Here is a 21,396-nt window from a genome sequence, read left to right as displayed (position 1 = left end):
AGTGACAGATTGCTATTGATATTGACAGCCTGAGCTGTGGGTGAGAATAGAAAGGTGTTCAGTGTCTGGGCGCATCGCGATGTAATTAGTTTGGAATCCACGGCTAAACGCCACAATTATCGCTGCAGTAAAGTGTGTGTGTGTTCAGCTGACAGAAGGAGTGAGTTACTGTGTGTGTGTGTGTGTGTGTGTGTGTGAGTGTGGTTGTATGTTTGTGAGCCATTCTACTACGTTTCACTGTACTAAATCAACATTTTGAGGTACTGTAGTTGCCATATTGTGTAACACTGCTGGCTGAACACAGAACACACCATTTATTCTATGTGTTGTTGGGTGTGTTTAGGTATTTGTACTCCCCACTATGACCCTCCTACACTCTTAGAAAAAAGGGTTCCAAAAGTGTTTTGGGGCTGTCCCCATTGAAAAACCCTCTTGGTTCCAGGTATAACCCTTGCGGTTTGCATGTAGAGCATTGGGCCAATAACCGAAAGGTCGCTGGTTCCAATCCCCAAGCTGGCAAGGTGGAAAAATCTGCCGTTCCACCCTTGAGCAAGGCAGTTAACCCCTAACAACAACTGCTCACCGGGCACCGATGACGTGGACATTGATTAAGGCAGCCCCCCCTGCACCCCTCTGATTCAAAGGGGTTGGGTTAAATGCGGGAAGACACATTTCGGTTGAACCCTTTCCTTTTCTCCTCTGGGGACAGCTGAAAACCATTGTCTGTTGTGTGACTAAGCTCCCCGGCTCTCCAAATGCCGTCTCTGCTCTCTCAAGAGGGCCCGTTGCCACCTGTGAGAACCGAACAGTTGCCTAGCGAGCAATACACACGGGTTAGTTAGCACTGCAGCACTTTGTGTTTTCATTCCTCCATCGCAGTAGTAATTAATCCAGTCGAAACCTGTAGCGCTAGCAAAATAAATGTTTTCAATTTTCATTAATAGACAAGTCATTAGTACATAATGAGAGAGACTCTACCTGGCGCTGAGCCTTATATAGAGTGGAGGACAGGATACACAGCCCCCTAACTCACTGCTAATTACTACGCTGCTACGCTCTCTACTTTCCTGTTCTCTTCCTTTCTTTAAAAGAGGGAAGGTATGGGCTTTAATAGCATTTTGATTTACTAACACTATGTCATTGTATGCTGGTGTTTTAGGGGGATAGAGAAAGAGAGGGGAAAAAAACTCATGTGATACAAAAAAAAAGACATCTGTTACTTACCGCTTGCTAAATGATTATTATTATGCTTAGTGGCAAATTGTGTTGTTCCTTTAGCCTTTCCAAGGGAGTCCGAGTCGGTGATACTTTTTTATTTTCTACATGAGCACTAATGCTTTGTTAGACAATAGAGGGGCAAGTACAGCCTGACACCCATGTTCACCTCACTCTCAGACGCACCAGACTACCTCCGTTCTCTGTGTGTGCTTTTCAAAGAGCACTGCGAGTACAGTGCAAATAGCACCCACTTCTCTCGACACACTCCCATTCAGCAAAGACTGAGGGGGAAATAATGAATGTGCACACTGCTGAAGTAGTGTCAACTCTGTGGCGGTGAACTTTCTTCAGCGCTGTAATCCAGAGCTTCCTGTAAAAGGTGACGTCTTCCTGTTTGCGTGGTCCGCCTGCAGCCTGCTCTCCGTCGGTGGAGAATAACAGCAGCGCTGACCTTTCTCTCAGCAGATGGGGGGGAGCAACATGCATCAGGCGGGATCATGACCCAACATCAGCAGCCTCTCCCTCTTGTCTTAACAAGCCCGCTAGCTACCGCTGCTAACTCACCCAGAGACACAGGGAGAAGACGTTTGTTAAAATAACTACACGACATGGAGAAGAGAGAGAGCGAGACAGGGTGAGACTGCAAGTGTTCCCGTGTTTACGATCTTAAGGGGCACACTGCCTCAGGAAACTCATTGGCATGGAGTAGAAACCTGTCTTGCATGTATATACCTGAGCTGGTGAAAAACTGAAGGCGTAGAGGACGCAAAAGGTTCAGAAGACGACAACATACCAAGAGGACTACCCAATAGCTAGGACACTTGCCGGAAACTCTGCCTGTTGAAAGAATCCTCCCACCATAGTGACTTGACACACCCAGCCAGTGGTCTTGCAACTCCAGAGACTCGCTACAAACACACAAGACACTTTTTCACCTTTGATAAAGCATAGGTGCATTTAGCATCCCAAGATCTTGCTTATAGAGCGATAAGGAACTGGAGTGACGCGGCGGAGCTTCCCCCCCCCCAAGGGAAACCTGGCTGAACAAGCCTACTGCGACTCTGTAGGGTCTTATAGGATCAGCCTATGGGACTACATCACGGACATGAGCAAGCCACGACACCAGCTCAATTGGACTCATTAACTTCCAGGTCAGAGGTCAAGTGTGACCGGGGGCCACCATCTGTCAATGTGTGGGTTCATAACTGGGAGTGATGTGGTGTCAGCACGGCCAGGTTCACTCAGGTGGAATGGGGTTGATTTAGTAAGGGCAAGCCACAGTAGAGGAATTTATCCTAATTACATTAAAGCTTCAATATATCACTGTAGTGCTTCATCATCTGAGGACAGCTGCGTTTGTTTATGTCTGCAGTCCTGTACATGCCTCTGACACACACACACACACACACACACACACACACACACACACACACACACACACACACACACACACACACACGTTCATCTTGGCCGATATGGTTTTCATTTGTCTTGATGAAGTGGTGATTAGCTATGAGGATTCTTCAGTTCAGGAGGGGTATAAAAATCGAACCCAATTTCTGGCTTTAATTAAAGCTATTCCCAGGACAGCTTCTTAGAAGGCCACAACTTAAAGAGGTCAATGGGAGACAGTTTTCCAATGCACTCTAATTCACTCTCACTGTCTGTGATGTATAAGCAGTCCAGGCGGACCCCCTCAGTAGCAACATGGCTCGAAACATACCATCTTTCAAAAGCAACACACTACCAGCCCTTTTCAATCGTCACGCGTCCACGGTTTAGTCTGGTTACAACATGTCATAATGAACAGAAGGAACTGGTGGGATGCTTCAGAAGACAAAGGTAGGTTTGGATCCATCTCAAGTTTACCTGCTTAAGATGGATGCATCTACTGTACAATGACCACGCACTATCCTCTGGACATACGCGCACGCACGCACGCACGCACGCGCACGCACGCACGCACGCACGCACGCACACGCACACACACACACACACACACACACACACACACACACACACACACACACACACACACACACACACACCTTCAGGTCTACTGCTGTGTGTTTCTTGTGAAGCCCCAGCATTCCTTTTATAAAGTGCTTTTGGGAGAAAGAGAAGAGGGGAATTGACTGAGCACGGAGGGGAGAGGGCACAGGAGAAGGGAAAGAGGGGAGGGAGAGCAGAAGGCAGGAAAGAGAGAGAATGTAGACAGAGGATAGAAAAGGAAAGCAAGGAATATGAATTGAGGGAAGAACAGAGAGGACAGAAGAGAGTGAAGGAGATTCACACCCAGAGCTGTAAAAAAGCAATTTTGAGGCTTATGTCCCCTTAAAATGGTTGTCTGCTGTCACTATCATTATCAGAGAGAGAAAGACCTTTTCACTTCTGGTCAGTCTGTACACGCCTCCAGCAACCCCTGAAATCACAACAACCCAGCTCTCCAAAACTGCTGACTATTATAAGGCCTGGGAGAGATGAGTTCTCAGGGGTGTGGCTGAAGTCTTTTTTTTTTGGATCTCTGCTGCAAATTGATACATTCCAGCTAAGGCTCCTTATTGCATTCCAGGCAGAGAAAGAGGATGTTTCTCTTGAAAGGTCTAAAAAAAAAAAAAAATAATAATAATATTCAGACCTCATGGTTTTGGTCTATGAGTTTTGGAACGATTTAGAAAATCTATATATTTTTGGGACGTTTCCCTCTTTCCGCGAGGCCACTTTTACTACACTTGAGTCTGATCTGGCGTTCATGAACAATAGCCATTTCAACAATAGACTTGAGGAGCCTTCTTACGGGCAGAAAGGCAAGTGGATATATAGGTCAGGACTGAGGAGTAATCCTGGTAGACAATGAATATTACTCTGTTTCTTTTTTCTTTCTTCTCCTCTCTCTGTTGTTGTTCATCGTAACAAGCCCATTTAAAATGCATCCATTTTTTTTGGAGAGAGAAAATAAATGCATCGAAATCCCTTGATCCGAATGGCTGATCAGTGTTGCACATGTCAACACGCGTGTTCCAGCCAATGCCTGATTAGCTTTTTAGGTCAGTCACTTTGTTAGACCACTGTCCTGTCTTATCATTGTAGTATTACACACAACAACAACAAAACAAGAAACAATAGTATTGAACCTTCACAATATTTATCTGTCTCTCTGAGAGAAAGGCGCACAAAGACAAACAGAGAAAGAGAAAAGAAAAACAGGTTGAGAGTTACAAGCTAGCTGCGTGTGTTTGTCATGTCGCACGTGTGTGTCCACCACTACCATGCATGCAGTGTGTCCCTCCTTTACAGGCAGGTTATTGGGCGTTTCAGGGCTGGCGTTAGCTGTTCTTGCATAAGCCTGTGACTGAGTGGGATGACTGGGATCACTGTATTGACGAATACATAATACCCAACCCACAGGAGTGTAGTGCTGGGCGTGCAGCCGCATCAAAACGCCACACACATATTCACTGGATATTAGCCTCCAAATCCATCTAAGCCACCAGCGACCAGGCAGAAAACCAGCCAATCGATGGTCTGGGGGGAAAAAAAAGAGCTTTACCTTCCAAACAGCCCAATATTTATCTGAACACAGGAAGCCATCACGGGGCTTTTTCATGCCACGTATTGACGTGTGTTAAGACGGAAAAGCGTTTACGCTTTGTCATCAGATAATTTTCAGCTGCTGCTGGGGAAGATCACTATCATTACAGCAGTATTGCTTCCTTCTTCCCCATCTTGGTTATCCTGGCTGTCAAAGTAGCCATTCGTTCACAATGATAAAAACACACCCATTTCAAGTTTCAAGTACTGTGAAATGCCTTTGTTGCAAACTCAAAACTCGACCATGCAATAATCAATAGCAATGTATTACAACAACAAAAAAAACAGAAATAAGAATATGAAATAAGGAAGTAAGCATACAATATACAGGAAATTATTATTGTTATTATTTTTTTTAAGTCTTTCAATACCATATTAACAGGGATACTGGAGTGATGGAGGTAGATATGTATAGGGGTAAGGGGATAGGGATACTGGAGTGATGGACGTAGATATGTATAGGGGTAAGGGGATAGGGATACTGGAGTGATGGAGGTAGATATGTATAGGGGTAAGGGGATAGGGATACTGGAGTGATGGAGGTAGATATGTATAGGGGTAAGGGGATAGGGATACTGGAGTGATGGAGGTAGATATGTATAGGGGTAAGGGGATAGGGATACTGGAGTGATGGAGGTAGATATGTATAGGGGTAAGGGGATAGGGATACTGGAGTGATGGAGGTAGATATGTATAGGAGTAAGGGGATAGGGATACTGGAGTGATGGAGGTAGATATGTATAGGGGTAAGGGGATAGGGATACTGGAGTGATGGAGGTAGATATGTATAGGGGTAAGGGGATAGGGATACTGGAGTGATGGAGGTAGATATGTATACCGTAATTGCTGGACTATTAAGCGCACCTGAATATAAACCGCACCCACTGAATTATTAAAAAAGATGTATTTTGTACATAAATAAGCTGCACATGTCTGTAAGCCGCAGGTGCCTACCGGTACATTGAAACAAATGAACTTTACACAGCCTTTAAACGAAACACGGCGTTGTAACAAAAATAATTAGGCTTTAACGAAACACGGATTGTAACAAAAATTAAACAGTAGCCTACCAAGAAAGTCATTGGTCACTATCTTCCTCCTCCTGTGCACTGAAACCACTGAAGTCATCTCCTTCGGTGTCGGAGTTGAATAGCCTCAGAATTGCTTCATCCGATGTTGGATCGCTGTCCTCTTCAACACACAGCAGTCCAGCCTTTCCAAACCCGTTGATGATAGTGGATTTTTTGACAATGCGCCACGCTGTCAGCAGCTCTATTTCCTTTTCCAACAGCCAGATCGATCGCCTTCAACTTGAAAGCTGCATCATATGCATTTCTCCGTGTCTTTGCCATGATGAGGGTGACAAAATGACTACCGCAATCAGAATGATGGGAAGTTTGAGCGCGCTCGATTTACGTCACATTATGTGACGGTGCTCAGTTTTTTGGCGGCATGAATCTTGTCAAAGCGGGAAAAATCCATACATTAGCCGCGTCATTGTATGAACCGCGAGGTTCAAAAGCGTGGGAAAAAAGTAGCGGCTTATAGTCCGGAAATTACGGTAGGTGTAAGGGGACAGGGATACTGGAGTAATGGAGGTAGATATATATAGGGGTAGGGGGACTAGGCAACGGGATATAAGATAAACAGAGCAGCAGCAGCTTGTTTGTGTGTGCTTGGTTGGAGTCTTTGGTGATTTTCCAGGCCTTCTTTTCACACCGCCTGTTTTTAATTGTTTTTACTTATTTAACCTTTGTTTAATTAGGCACGTCAGTTCTGAACAAATTCTAATCTACAATGACGGCACAGGAACAGTGGGTATAGAGGTCCTGGATGGCAGGGAGCTCGGTCCCAGTGATGTACGGGGCTGTCCGCACAACCCTCTGTAGCACCATGCGATGGAGGGCGGTGCTGTTGCCATACCAAGCAGTGATGCAGCCAGTCAATATGCTCTCAATGGTGCAGCTGTAGAAACTTTTCAGGATTTGAGGGCCCATGCCCAAACCTTTTTCAACCTCCTTGAGGGGGAAGAGACGCTATCGCGCATTCTTCATGACTGCGCGTGTGTGTTAGGACCGGTTGAAGTCTTCCGTGATTTGGATACCGAGGAACTTGAAGCTGTCCACCTGCTCCACTGCCATTGAAACAATAGCAAAGCGTTCTCTTCGCCCCTGTTTCTGTCAAAAAAAGCTGAGGGGGTAGGGGCTGGAGAAATGTAACCACTCTTAAATTCATAGCCAGAGCTATGGATGCAAGGACCGCCTATTCAAGATATCAACATTATAGTTTTAACCATGTTTTGAGGATGTGTACTGTAGTGTTTGTTTTACGTTGGCTTTGTTTACAAACATTGGCGTACATCTGATGGGGTGTGACTGTTGAACTAAGCTCATGAGGCAAGTTATATTCTTCAAGGATCAATGGGTACATATCATTAATTCAGAAGTCCAAAAATGGATGAAGCAACTTTAAAGTAAATATTCACAATGATAAGAACACACCTGTTTTCACATGTGGGATGAGTAATTCACTCTCCATATCGCGTACATGTGTGTAGAGGACAGACTGCTGTTCTGCCGTCTCACTGTTTGAGGGCTTTAAACTGCATATCACTTCTTCCACATGATCGCATGAGTACTTTTCAGAAGTGGAGCGTCAAATAGTGGTTATGCATTATAGATAGTGAATTGAGGGACGATCGGGTTGAGATACCAACAGAGTCCACATTGTGTTTCTGTTTTCATTAATATGATAGAGTTACATTCATATTTTAGAAGATATTTTCTACTTGGATATAGAGGTCTCTCTCTCTCTCTCTGAGTGGTTAAGTTCACTCTCTTTCAATGAGGGATTGGAGAGATATAACAATTTTCAAGTTGTATTAGTCCTACAGTGGGGCAAAAAAGTATTTAGTCAGCCACCAATTGTGCAAGTTCTCCCACTTAAAAAGATGAGAGAGGCCTGTAATTTCCATCATAGGTACACATCAACTATGACAGACAAAATGAGAAAAAAAAATCCAGAAAATCACATTGTAGGATTTTTAATGAATTTATTTGCAAATGATGGTGGAAAATAAGTATTGAATGGCAGTTGTGGAAAAAGTACCAAATGTCATACTTGAGTAAAAGTAAAGATACCTTATTAATAGAAAATGACTCAAGTAAAAGTGAAAGTCACTCAGAAAAATACTACTTGAGTAAAAGTCAAAAAGTATTTAAAAATACTTAAGTATCAAAAGTAAATGTAATTGCTAAAATGTACTTATGTATCAAAAGTAAAAGTACAGGTTTAAATCATTTCAAATTCCTTGCGTTAAGCAAAGCAGACTGCCACAGTTTCTAAATGTACAGATAGCCAGGGGCACACTCAAACACTCAGAGATCATTTACAAACAAAGCATGTGTTTAGTGAGTCCGCCAGATCAGAAGTACTAGAGATGACCACGGGTGTTCTCTTGATAAGTGTGTGAATTGTGTGAATCAAAATGTAACGAGTACTTTTGGGTGTAAGGGAAAATGTATGGAGTAAAAAGTACATCATTTACTTTAGGAATGTAGTGAAGTAAAAGTTGTCAAAAAATGTAAATAGTAAAATACAAATAACGACGTATGTGTTCCTTTAAAGTATTTTTACTTAGGTTCTTTATACCACTGCTGAATGGGTGGGAACATGGACTCAGTGATGTACTGGGCTGTCTTCACCACCCGCTGGAGGGCCTCGTGGTTGTGGACGGAGCATTTCCCATAACAGGCCATGATGCAACCGGTCAGGACGCTCTCGACAGTGCGGCGGTAGTTTTTTGGAGACAAATTTCTCTAGCCGCCTTTAAGAAGTAAAGGCGCTGTTTCGCCCCTGTTGTCACGAGTGGTGATGTTGTGGGGCCCCGTGTCAAGTCCTACAGTGAACAAGATTCATCCTTTCATCCTCCTTCTCATCCTTCGTTTTAAATCCACAGCACTCATGGCTGCACGGTTTGTCCAATGGCGACGGTAGAGTTGGCATGACGGAATGTGGCATGGCACCAGAACATGCCAACACCAACTGTACCAGTTAGAAGAAGGTAGTTTGTGTCCAGGTAGGGCCATCTCACTGCTGTGAAGCTACCCGTAACAGACAGTCAGACACGTGTAATAACCAGCGGGGAAATATTGGCCCAAATCCCCCAGAACACCTCGCCAAACAAAAAAGCAGCTAAAGCCTTAAAACCCTATGCCCAATCGCACGCCGCGCTGCTTTGATCTATGCCAAACGCAACAATGGAAGCCATCTTTATTCTGGCAATTAGGCAAAGCAGTAGATTATATCTCCCCTTTAGCCCAACCCGACGCAAATCCACCCCGGATTCAATTATTACAGGCTTCCCCTGTCTGCGGCCGTTTGGGCTTCTTGGGCGTCCGGCCAGTACACAAATGTGTTCAAGGATTTGGACCACTGACAGTGCAACAGAAACACGTTTTTTTTTTTTACACTTTATTTAATTTCGCAGTCCTCCCGACTTGAGAAGTCTATCACGTAAAAATGAAACCTTGGGAGCTTACAAACAGGCTTGTGGTAAATATTTTATGCGAACAATAAGCAAAATGTACTATTTTCACTCCTACTCTTCCCTCTGTTGTTGTGGCACTTTGGAACCGTCCATTACGAAGAGAGAGCCTCTACAACCCCCCTCCCCCTAAAATAATATTATTCCCCACCTTATTGGTCCGAAGTGCCTCCCTAGGCCCAGGGAAAAATCCTGAAATGTTTTCAGATTGTGCAGTCTCTCAAGGAGCTGAGATGTTATTGCTCTACTTATGAGAAATCTCCACTCGCAGTAACTTGTATAATGCATCGCAGTTGACTGTGAATTTCAGGCGTCCTCTGCTCTTCACTCTCAAGGCCTCAATTTATTTAGCCCAGTGTCTTCCTTTCTCATTCGCTCTCTCTACCTCCCTCTCCTCTCCTCTTTACCTTTCTCCCTCCCTCCCTTCGCTCCCTCCCTCCACAAGATTGTTCAAAGGCAACAGTAGTGGTTGAGTGTGTGTGCGTGTGTTGAGTGGAGTGCTTGTGCTGTTAAGAGGGCTGAGATGAGAGACCCCCTTTTGGTTTCCCGATCTGGGCCACGACATTGTTCCCCCTCCCAACCAATCACCGACTGCCGCTGTCATCTCCGCCATTTGATGTGTCTCAGAGACAACAGCCTGTTAACTCCTAACACTCCTCTCTTTTTTCCCCTCCCCCTTTCATCTGCAGATACCACCGTGTCATCGCGGAAAGGTAAGGCAACACATAATCAGTCGCCTGTGTTTCCTACGCTGATTGAGATGTGTGTGTGTGTTTGTGTGTGTGTGTAGCAGCAGCTGTGTGTGTGTTCTCAAGTACTGTTTATCAACACTTATGCCCTGATGTGTTAGCGATGCGGAGTCAAGGTTACTGTTCTGTGCAATAGCGTTATCCCTGGATAGCATGGTCCCCACACACCCACACGTATAGCCAATAGCGTTGTCCCTGGATAGCATGGTCCCCACACGCCCACACATATAGCCAATAGCGTCGCTCTATACATTACATGAGAAATAGATCATCCACACTATGTGCATCACTGACGACTCATCAGTACGCTCAGAATCATAACGTTCTTTTGTAATGTTTTCTCTCTGTGTATCTCATCAGTCATAGCACAGTTAAAGCCTTGTGTATGTTAATGTGCGGGGGCGGGTGGAGAGAGTGATTGTGCTCCTCAGTATAACTGCGAGGTGGGGTACGGTTGGCGGGTGGGAGGGAGGGAGGGCTGGCGCTGTCTGTTTTGATTGGGGGGGGTAATGATCAGAGTGGAAGCAGACATTGTGGACAGGTTCGGGGGCTTATTTTGAGTGGCAGCACAGTGTAGGTGTATGCATCGGGACATTTCATCCCTTTACTCTGTGTAATGAAGATGATGGCTGAGGGTGTGCCCCAAAGCTTGTGTCCTGTGTGATTGCACTGGATGAGAGGACAATAGACAATCAGCCGTGCTGCTTTACAGTTGATACACTTGACGTTGTTCAAACTTTGTGCCGCACACTTTGTCCTTTAATGAAGGTATTGTTATGTGTATAATATGGGGGGTGACAGCATCTTTGTTTTCTCAGGAGAGAAGTTTTTTTGGCAACTCGGCTACATGACGTGACACTGGCTTTAAGTACACTCTCAAATATGCACTTGATCTACAATACATAGCCATACCAACTATGCAGTGTGCTTGACATCCTCACATACTTCACGTTCGGTACACCCGCGGTAACAGACACGGACGGACACACGGCGCTTTTCTTAGTATGTGCGCGTGCGAGTCTATGCGCGCGTGTGTGTGCGTGTGCGCGTGCATGCGTGTGTGTGTGTGTGTGCGCGTGCGTGTGTGTGTGTGTGTGTGTGCGCGTGCGTGTGTGGGTTGTCAGACGGGTCTATAAAGCTAAGTGATGTGGTGCGGCTGTGCTGTGTAGTCTGATGGATGTGGAGCGGGAACAGAGGCTAGCGTGGTGTACATCATCTCTCTACAGACACAATCCCATACGCCGGCTGCTGAAGGAGAGACACATAAATAAGGCCTGACTGTGTGTGTGTGTGTGAGACACACCAATCTAGGCATTTTACAGCTGTGCTAACCCAGGCAGAAACCTGTTACACCTTCTTGTAACATACTCCCTTTCTCCCTCAAACATTTACACAGCGCACTCAAATACTCTGTCAATATTACAGACAAACACTTTTTGTTAAGTGCCAAAAAAAAACAAAAAAAAAGACAGAATCAAACAAAATGGCTGAATGAAAGAAAAGCGACCTCAGGAAGTGACAAAAGAAAGTGCATGACGTGGAGCACACAGAGGGAGCATGTTTTGTCCATTTCAGACAATGAACACGGATAACGGGTAACACTGCTGCAGGATAAAGCAGAACGGGGGCAAGTGGACACTGGAGCAGCCGTATCAATGCTGTCTGTGGCTGTATACAAGGAGAAACTACATCAGCTCGCAGCAGAGCCGATGGAGATGATGCCCGAAAACGCACACTGGTGAGATTGATCCAGTGAGAGGAAGTGTGAATGTTACAGTAGAGCTCAACAAACAGAAGGTAAATCTACCACTCTACTCCGTGAAAGGCAACCACCCAGCTTTTCTATGACGCACATGGCTGGAAAAGATCAAACTACACTGGCAGGAAATTCACAGGGTTGCAAAAGAGTTAAGGAATTCCAACAGATTCTGTTTGGATGACAATTCGCACTGCTGATGGACCATAGACCCCTCACCTCCATCTTTGGTCAACCACCCGCCACACTCCCCACATTCTGTTGCTCGCAGCCAGCCACATGTGGCAATGGGTCTTAGAGTTTTCTGGTCACCAATACGACATCTAGTACAGGTCTGAGCAGAACTGCAATGCAGACAGACTCTTCAGGCTTCCCTTACCTGTCGCACACACTGAGCCCTCCCAGGCTGAAATCCTCTACTTCCAGGAAGTGATGAACGCACCAGTTACGTCAGCCCAAGTGAAGAAGGTTACCCCCACTGATCCGGTGATGTCTGAGATCATAGACATTGTCACCTTGTGCTGGGGAGGAGAGCTGACGGACAGCTTTACCTGGCGAGGAGAAACGAGCTCACGGATCAGTCTGGATGCGTGTCACGGGACTTTCAAATCATCATACCGCAGCCACTGAGAAAGCAGGTGCTTGAACACCATTCAGGTCACTGTGGCATGGTGCGAAGAAGATTGCACGCAGCTTCCTTTGGTGGCCAGACTTGGACACAGCTATCGAAGAAAAGGCCAAGTTACGTTCTGCACGTCAAAAGATGCGGAACATGCCTCAGCTAGCGCCACTACACCCATGGGACTTCCCAGAAGGAGCCTTGACATTGAGTCCACGTCGACTTTTCAGGCCCACTGGAGGATTGTATGTCCTTAGTCATAGTCGACCCAGACAGCAAACCTTTGGCAGCAACTACAGCTGCAAGTCTCTTGGGTATGTCTTTATAAGCTTGGCACATCTAGCCTCTGGGTTTTTTGACAATTATTCAAGACAAAACTGCTCCAGCTCCAGTTGGATGGGTTCTGCTGGTGTACAGCAATCTTTAAGTTATACCACAGATTCTCAATTGGATTGAGGTCTGGGCTTTGACTAGGCCATTCCAAAACATTTAAATGTTTCCCCTTGAACCACTTGTGTGTTTCTTTAGCAGTATGCTTAGGGTCATTGTCCTCAAATGTCTGGAGAATGAAACAGGTTTCCCTCAAGAATTTCCCTGTACTTACAGCAATGCACCATTCCTTCAATTCTGACCAGTTTCCCAGTCCCTGCCGATGAAAAACATCCCCACAGCATGATGCTGCCACCACCAGGCTTCACTGTGGGGATGGTGTTCTCGGGGTGACGTGAGGTGTTGGGTTTGTGCCAGACATTTTCCTTGATGGCCAAAAAGCTCAATTTTAGTCTCATCATACCAGAGTACCTTCTTCCATATGTTTGGGGAGTCTCCCACATGCCTTTTGGCGAACACCAAACGTGATTGCTTATTTTTTCTTTAAGCGATGGCTTTTTTCTTGCCACTCATCCATAAAGTCCAGCTCTGAGGAGTGTACGCCTTAAAGTGGTCCTATGGACAGACACTCCAATCTCCACTGTGGAGCTTTGCAGCTCAGGGTTATCTTTGGTCTCTTTGTTGCCTCTGATTAGTGCCCTCCTTGCCTGGTTCGTAAGTTTTGGTGGGCAGCCCTCTCTTGGCAGGATTGTTGTGGTGCCATATTATTTCAATTATTTAATAATGGCTTTTATGGGGCTCCGTGGGATGTTCAAAGTTTTGGATATCTTTTTTTGACCCAACCCTGATCTGTACTTCTCGACAACTTTGTCCTGTTGACCTGTTTGGAGAGCTCCTTGGTCTTCATGGTGCCGCTTGCTTGATGGTGCCACTTGCTTAGTGGTGTTGCAGACTCTGGCGCCTTTCAGAGCAGGAGTATATATACTGAGATCATGTGACAGATCATGTGACATTTAGATTGCACACAGGTGGACTTTATTTAACTCATTATGTGACTTCTGAAGGTAATTGGTTGCACCAGATCATATTTAGGGGCTTCATAGCAAAGGGGGTGAATACATAGGCACACACCACTTTTCTGTTTAAAAACACGTTTTTTTTTTTTTTTTACTTTTATTTTATTTCACTTCACCAATTTGGACTATTTTGTGTATGTCTATTACATGAAATCCAAATAAAAATGAATTTAAATTACAGGTTGTAATGCAACAAAATATGAAAAAAAAAGCCAAGGGGGATGAATACTTTTGCAAGGCACTGTATCTCTCTCTCGTCTCTCCTTGTCTCTCGCTTGTATGTGTGTGTTGGCAGCGTCAACCACTCATCAACCTCGCTCCGTCAGATGCTCCGGCTGTCTATTTCCGATGGCAGTGTTGATCTGGTAGGTTAGCACACATGCATTTTTGGATGGCTTAGTGTTGCCATCTTATCTTCTTTTTTTTGCAGAAATCTACTGGCCCTAGCAGTGTGCTATTTCAGTAGCTGAATGACCTCTATACTTCCTTCCCTAGGACCGCGATGGACAACCTCCAAACTCTGCTCACCTCGACACACTCATCATCACAACAGAAAAAGTTTCTTTCTATCGGTCTCTATCTCTGTATCCCTCTCTCCCTCCATCCCCACTCCATCTCTCTCTCTCTCTCTCTCTTTCTCTCTCTCCCTCCTTTCTCCGAGCCAAATTAAGTATATTTATGACACCTGTGCTGGAAAAACACTCTCTGGGAGACGTTCCTCTAATTTCATTTTCAAAATGACAGCGATAAATTGATCAAATGGGCCGAATCGAATCAGAATCTCACGCAGGCCCATCCGTCATGGCCCATCCTCGGGGAGCTGTGGGCGTAGTTAAACCAGCCAAAGCCATACACTAGCAGGAGAAAAAGAGGGAGAGGGTGAGGGAGAAGGGAGGCAGGAGGAGAGGATGAGTGGGTGTAAGGAGGGAAAAGGGGAACAAGAAAGAGGAATTACTGTACGTCAAATCGCCATCAACAAAATGGCTGTGCAATCATTTCCTTATTCACCATAACTTACTTAAAGACATTTTAATTTACAGAATTCTCTGGAGAACATAAGGCCTTGCCCGACTGTGCATGTATGTGTGGGTGTCCGTGCATCCACACGTGTGTATTTCTGTGTTTCTGTGTGTACTGCAGAGGTCAAAGCTAATTTTCCAACACAGCAAAGCCTCGCGGGGGAAGCCGGGCTAAGTACTCAGACTGCCGATGGACCAGCGTGATAATTCATTAATCAGAACACAAGTTAATTGATTCGGCTGCTCATCGCTCCGTTGCAGAAAGCCTCCTTCATTCAAACAGCACACTGAGCTTTATCCCTCCCTGGCCTCTGAGAGCTGCAGGTTCACACGCTCCGTGCCCTCTCTATACCTCTGTCACTTTCTCTCCTTCACTTACCCCACTCTCACACTTTTAAACTCCTTCTTTCTCTCTTTCTCTTGGTCTCTCTCCCTCACACTTTATCGCCTCCTCCCTCGCTCACACTTTATCGCCAGCCTCTTCCTTCTCTTCTCTTTCACTTCCCCTCAAACCGACTCGTTAGCTCCCTTTGTCTCTTCTTCTTTACTTTCTTCTTTTGCTTCCTCTCTCTATCTTCCTCCCCTCCTCTCTCTCTGCATTTATGTGTGTGTGTGTGTGTGTGTGTGTGTGTGTGTCACTGTGCAGGCTTAACTAGGCATGGTAAAGCAGCTTAGCACTAACAGGGCTAATGAAGTCAAGGCCCCGGGTCCCTGTAAAGGAGATCAATGCTGCTACTCTGTTGGCTCTGTGGAGCCTGTCAGCGTTGAATGATAAGATGAATCAGTCATACGGCCCGCAAACTAGCAGACTGACACTCAGATATGTGGTAATACTAATGCTACTAAAAACATGCAGGAGTACACAGGTAGGCAGACAGAGAGGCAGGCAGGCACATATATAGTCTCTCACACGAACACACACCACCCACTCTCAGCCGAACACCCAGCCCCCCAGTCTGTTCTAATTGATGATTCCAACATGGCATCAAGGGCACAAGGTGATGAGAGAGAGAGAGAGAGAGAGATGTATCGGGGAGATCTACACTCTTTGGAAAAAGGGTTCCAAAAGGAGAACCCTTTGTGGTTTCAGGTAGAACCCCTTTGTGTTCCATTTAGAACCCTCTGTGGAAAGGTTCTTCATGGAACCCAAAGAGGTTCTACCTCGAACCAAAAAGGGTTCTTCAATGGGTTTTTCTATGGGGACAGCCAAAGAACCCTTTTTCTAAGAGTGTAGCCCTCTCCTGGATGACTATACATGTAAACAGCTCTACACATCCTGGTGACGAGACGTGCACTGGGTTTGACCATTTTGATTTGTTTAGTTTTTTTGACTGGGTCTTGCTCAGAGTCATCCAACTTCCTGAAACATTACTGGAGGACCTAAGAATGGCTCTGACCCATATAACCTGAAGGAAAGTTACAGGGAAGTTATCGCTAATTGGAATTCAACACATGCAGTATAACATTTCACGTCTGTGTTTACATGTTTGTTCAGGAGAGTGTAGAGAGCGCGGGCGCCTATGTGTGCGTCTATAAATAGAAGTGTGAAAGTGTCTGTGTGTTTAAACGCCAATGCGGTGGCGCGGAGCGACAGGGGATATGGTAGGGGTCAAGAAGCTGCCTCTGTCGGAGGGAAAGGAGGCAGAGGAGGGCTTGCCCTGTTAGCCGAAGATGCTAATTTACCTGTCAACTTACACAGGGAGCAGAGTGATCTCCAAGCCTCCACACCACCACCACCACACACTCTCTCTCTCTCTCACACGTCTTCCACTATTACTTTCAGTACATACTGATACTGCCTTGCATTCCATTCCTATATCATATTATTACATTTGTTTGTTTCTCTCTCTCCCTTTATTTCTCTCTCTCTCATTCGCTCTCTTTCTCTACCTGTTTTCTGTTCGAACTTCCTCTCAGAAGATCCTCCTTCTGGCGCAGCTGAAGAAAGTGTTTAATTGAAATGCACGCTCACTTCTGCCAACGTGCAGGCCCCTAGCCAAGTCTCTCACCTCTTCCCGTGCCAAGAGAAGCCTAGCTCATAGAGAGATTGTTCCGAAGGGTGGAGCCGTTGTGGTTGAGTTAGGATGTGTGGACACGTCCTGGTTTTGTTTACCACCGTGTGCCGTTCCGCTGTGCGCTCACCGTGCTGCTCGGTTGCTCATCCTCCCCGGGACCCCTAGGACGAGAGATGCTGGTGTGGATTATTTTGGCTGGTTTGTTTTTCGAGCCTGCGTTTGAGGCCCTGAGAGAGAGGGGTCAGTGCAGGTCTGACTCTGCTGAACCCACCCCCCTCGTACCCAGATAATAGGGTCCAACACTGGGAGGGTTTTAAACGGCACCCTCCACAGGGTGACCAAAGACCACTTTGTCAGATGATGTCCACGTCTGTGTGATTTAAGGAGTTAGAGCTGTTTCAGCTGGGGAAATGACTGCAGTCTGACAGGCTGGCTGTTCCTGTTTTTGGGGGGTGAGACCCGTGGTGCGCTTTGGGAGCTTGGCTACCTCATGACTCACAAGCGTTTCAGACTTGAGCGGAGATCCTTCGCACGCACGCACACAAACACACACAACCTTCCCAGACTTACCTGTCCTCCTCATTAAGCCTGTCTGGGCCTGGAAACATTTCTCTCTGCCTGCCTCTGACAGAAACAGCAAAGGATAGAAAATAAAAGTACGAGGAAAATGGAACGATAGAGACAGATCACAAATCTCTCTGGCTGAATCGCCCTCTCCCAAGTTTCAACTTGCCAATTAAATGCGGGGAACATTTAAGAGGTTTTGTGGCCGGGCCAAGTTATTTGCTGTTCTGTGTTCCTCCCACCATGGGGTAGCAGTTGGTGATTGCGACGGGCAGACGGCAATGAGAGTTTTGAGGCAAGAGGACTGGCACACTCAGTGTAATTGACTTCACAAACTACAACTCATCAAGCCTATTGTCTCAACGTCAATGTCAGACAGGGAGGCTGTCGAAGTGCGGGCATGAAGGCGTATACCTTCGATTGGGCCATTGTCTCCTGGTTGGGGGATGTGACTTCGACATTCACCTCACTGCTGTTGTTGATCTTGTTTCGGTGTTGTCTCTTCAGCCACGGATGATGTCAGTGGTGGGAACAGAGCCAATCCCTTGAGGCTAATGACTCTTGTTCATGTTTGAACAACATGTCCCCCCCCCCCTGTGCTCCCTATCACTCCATGTCTCCCTCTATCCCTGCCCACCCCGAGTGAGTTAGAGCTGCCATACGTCTCTGTCTGCTTAGGGCTGGGGGACGCCACAGTCGAAGGGGCAGCCCCAGCATGCTGGCAGTGCAGGGGAGGTGGGTGCCATATTGCACCCAGCGTGGAGGCTCCGGTTTGGGCCTGGCTCGGAAGCCAGTCCCGGGCTAGCTTGGATTGGCCCAGCAGGATGGTGGTGGGAGGGTAGGCTGGAGAGGAGAGGAAGGCAGAGGAACGGAAGATGGTTGATGGATACTTCACTCTCTACTTTGGAGTCCACAGGCAGTATCCTGGGAGAGTGTATGTGAGAAGCATGGAGAGCAGACGTGTTCAAGCACCATCTCACACTCAACACGCTCACACACACTGCACATCCACAGCTAGATAACAAAGTCAGTCATGCACAGAAACTAAATTCAACACATGGAGTCTTGCAAACTTTTTACCAAATGACCCAATCAACACCACCCGGCATGTTCGTTGGTTACCTTGAACTACTAGAAGTGCTTGCTTTTTTTGCCTTATGTAAAATGTTTATATTCATGCGCAGACACATCATAGCGAGCTGTGCCCATAACGAGTCTCACCCTCCGCCGGCTTCACAGTCACGCTAATTAGGCTGGCATTTTGCTTCTCCGGTTGTTGCGTTCCCTAACGCTGCCTCGTCAGCCGCTCAAAGGGATGTCACCACGGTAACACAGGCAGATGGATAGTTCTGGAGTCTCTTCAGGAGAGAACCAACAAAGAAGAAGAAACACACACAAACAAACACTATATGGCAAACAAACAAGCAAGAAAGAAACATAGATGGATTGTTTTCCTTCTGACAGTATGCAGCTGCCGAGAAAAGAGAAAGGCGGTGTCCTTCTCTCTCTCAAGCTGCCTCTTTCTTTTCGGCTGAGGAGCTGATTCTGATTCAGTCCAGGGGTTTTATTACCAAATTTACGATGCAAATCCCACTTGTTCCCCGACACCAGCGAGCACAGGGAAAATGAGCCTGGGTCTGGGAGAAAATTGGGGTCTGGAACATTGCATAGCAGAACAGGAGACCTGAGCCTGGAAGAAAAACTCCCTGTTAATAGCATTCTCCCCTTAAAGCTCTACTCCAACATTTCTTACTTTCTTAACCTCTCTGGGGTATGTAGCGTCCCACCTGGCCAAAAGCCAGAGAAAATGCAGAGCGCCAAATTCAAATAAATTACTATAAAAATCTAACTTTCATGAAATCACACATTTAAGATACCAAATTAAAGCTACACTTGTTGTGAATCCAGCCAACATGTCAGATTTCAAAAAGGCTTTTCGGTGAAAGCAAACGATGCTATTATCTGAGGATAGCACTTCCGTAAGCAAAGAGAGAAAGCATATTTCAACCCTGCAGACGTGACACAAAACGCAGAAATAAAAATATAAATCAGGCCTTACCTTTGACGAGCTTCTTCTGTTGGCACTCCAATATATCCCATAAACATCACAAATGGTCCTTTTGTTCGATTAATTCCATCGATATATATCCAAAATGTCCATTTATTTGGCGCGTTTGATCCAGAAAAACACTGGTTCCAACTTGCGCAACGTGACTACAAAATATCTCAAAAGTTACCTGTAAACTGTGCCAAAACATTACAAACTACTTTTGTAATACAACTTTAGGTATTTTTTAAAGTAAATAATCGATAAAATTGAAGACGGGGATGATCTGTTTTTAATACAGGAAGAAAACAAACTGATGCTACCTTTCTGGACACGCGCCTCTATCTAACAGTACACTTGAAGTGACCCTCGTTTTGAACAGGGCTACTTCTTCATTACACAAAGGAAAAACCTCAACCAATTTCTAAAGACTGGTGACGTCCAGTGGAAGCGGTAGGAACTGCAAGAAAGTCCCTTAGAAATCTGGATTCCCAATGAAAGCTGATTGACAAGAGAGTGACCTCAAAACAAACAAAAATCTGAATGGTTTGTCCTTGGGGTTTCGCCTGCTACATAAGTTATGTTATACTCACAGACATGATTCAAACAGTTTTAGAAACTTCAGAGTGTTTTCTATCCAAATCTACTAATAACATGCACATCTTATCTTCTGTGTATGAGTAGCAGGCAATTGAATTTGGGCATGCATTTCATCCGGACTGTCACCAAGAAGTTAAACAACTTAGCATTATAGTTACTCAACAGTTTTATAATCCAGTCACATGAACAAATTCATGTTCAGTAAGCCACTGTGCATGTACTGTGCATATGAGACTTGATATTAGCATATCGCACCAGTCAACCATGGTAATGACATTTCTACAAGGAAGCATTCCTACACAGAGTCTCCGTCAGAAATGACACCCTGTTCCCTTTCACGTGCACTCCTTTTAAATTGCTTTTTAAATCTTTTTTTTTACCCTTATTTCACCAAGTAATTTGACTGAGAACACATTCTCATTCACAGCAACCACCTGGAGAATAGTTACAGGGAAGAGGAAGGGGATGAGTGAGCCAATTGGAAGCTGGGGATGATTAGGTGGCCGTGATGGTTTGAGGGCCAGATTGGGAATTTAGCTAGGACACCAGGGTTAACACCCCTACTCTTACGATAAGTGCCATGGGATCATGGGACACCCGTTTAACGTCCCATCCCGAAACACGGCTCAAAGGGCTCTGGTCAAAATGAATGCACTATTTTAGGGAATAGGGTGCAATTTGGGACGCATCCAGAGAGATCAGGTGATTAACTATCCCGTTCCATGGTGTAGCCACTGTAACCCAGAATGTTCTCCACTTCAGGCCCCACGGCGTTCCCTGCCTGCCTTCTCCGAACATCCTAATATTTCAAGGATTTATCCTCCTTCCCTGGTGGCGGGTGATCCCAGGGAGAGGGATCTGGAGGTAGACAGACATAGCTCCTCCAGGATCCTGTGGTTTCCCATGTTCTCCTGGATTTTACTGGGGATTCAGCTAAAAGGATTCTACCAAGGTGGGGGATCATGTTTGCATTAGAGAGAGGAGAGAGAGAAGCACCAGCCAAGGTAAACTATCATCTGACATGGGCAGGGAGGGGAGGAGCAGTGTGTAAGTCGGAAGAGTTGGAGGAGGGGTAAGGTGAAGACGTGTTTTTTTCATGAACAAGAAGCACTGAGGGAGGTCAAAGGTGAGGCAGGGGAAACATAAGAAGGGGAAAGGGGATTGATGGGTTGACAAGTGAAGCACATTTTGGGTGGATTGGATGAGGGAAGAGGGGATAACGATTAAAAGTGTTGATCGAGAGTGAATTCTCCTGAGGTCTCCTTC

At 45.8% G+C, this 21,396-nt stretch overlaps 1 protein-coding gene across 1 annotated transcript in view; it reads left to right on the top strand.

Moving 5' to 3' along the window:
- The window catches only part of LOC112215777 (cadherin-4-like), a 404,729-nt gene that overhangs the window by 153,961 nt on the left and 229,372 nt on the right, over positions 1 to 21,396 (top strand). Inside the window, exon 3 of the mRNA XM_042299244.1 lies at positions 10,045 to 10,068. Within this exon, the coding sequence (XP_042155178.1) occupies positions 10,045 to 10,068 (24 nt within the window). The remainder of the gene's footprint in view (positions 1 to 10,044; positions 10,069 to 21,396) is intronic.

This window comes from Oncorhynchus tshawytscha, linkage group LG16, assembly GCF_018296145.1.
Source record: "Oncorhynchus tshawytscha isolate Ot180627B linkage group LG16, Otsh_v2.0, whole genome shotgun sequence".
In the NCBI taxonomy this organism is placed as follows: Eukaryota; Metazoa; Chordata; class Actinopteri; order Salmoniformes; family Salmonidae; genus Oncorhynchus; species Oncorhynchus tshawytscha.
The sequence above is the reverse complement of the archived record's forward strand: the minus strand, read 5'-3'. Positions and strand labels throughout refer to the sequence as shown.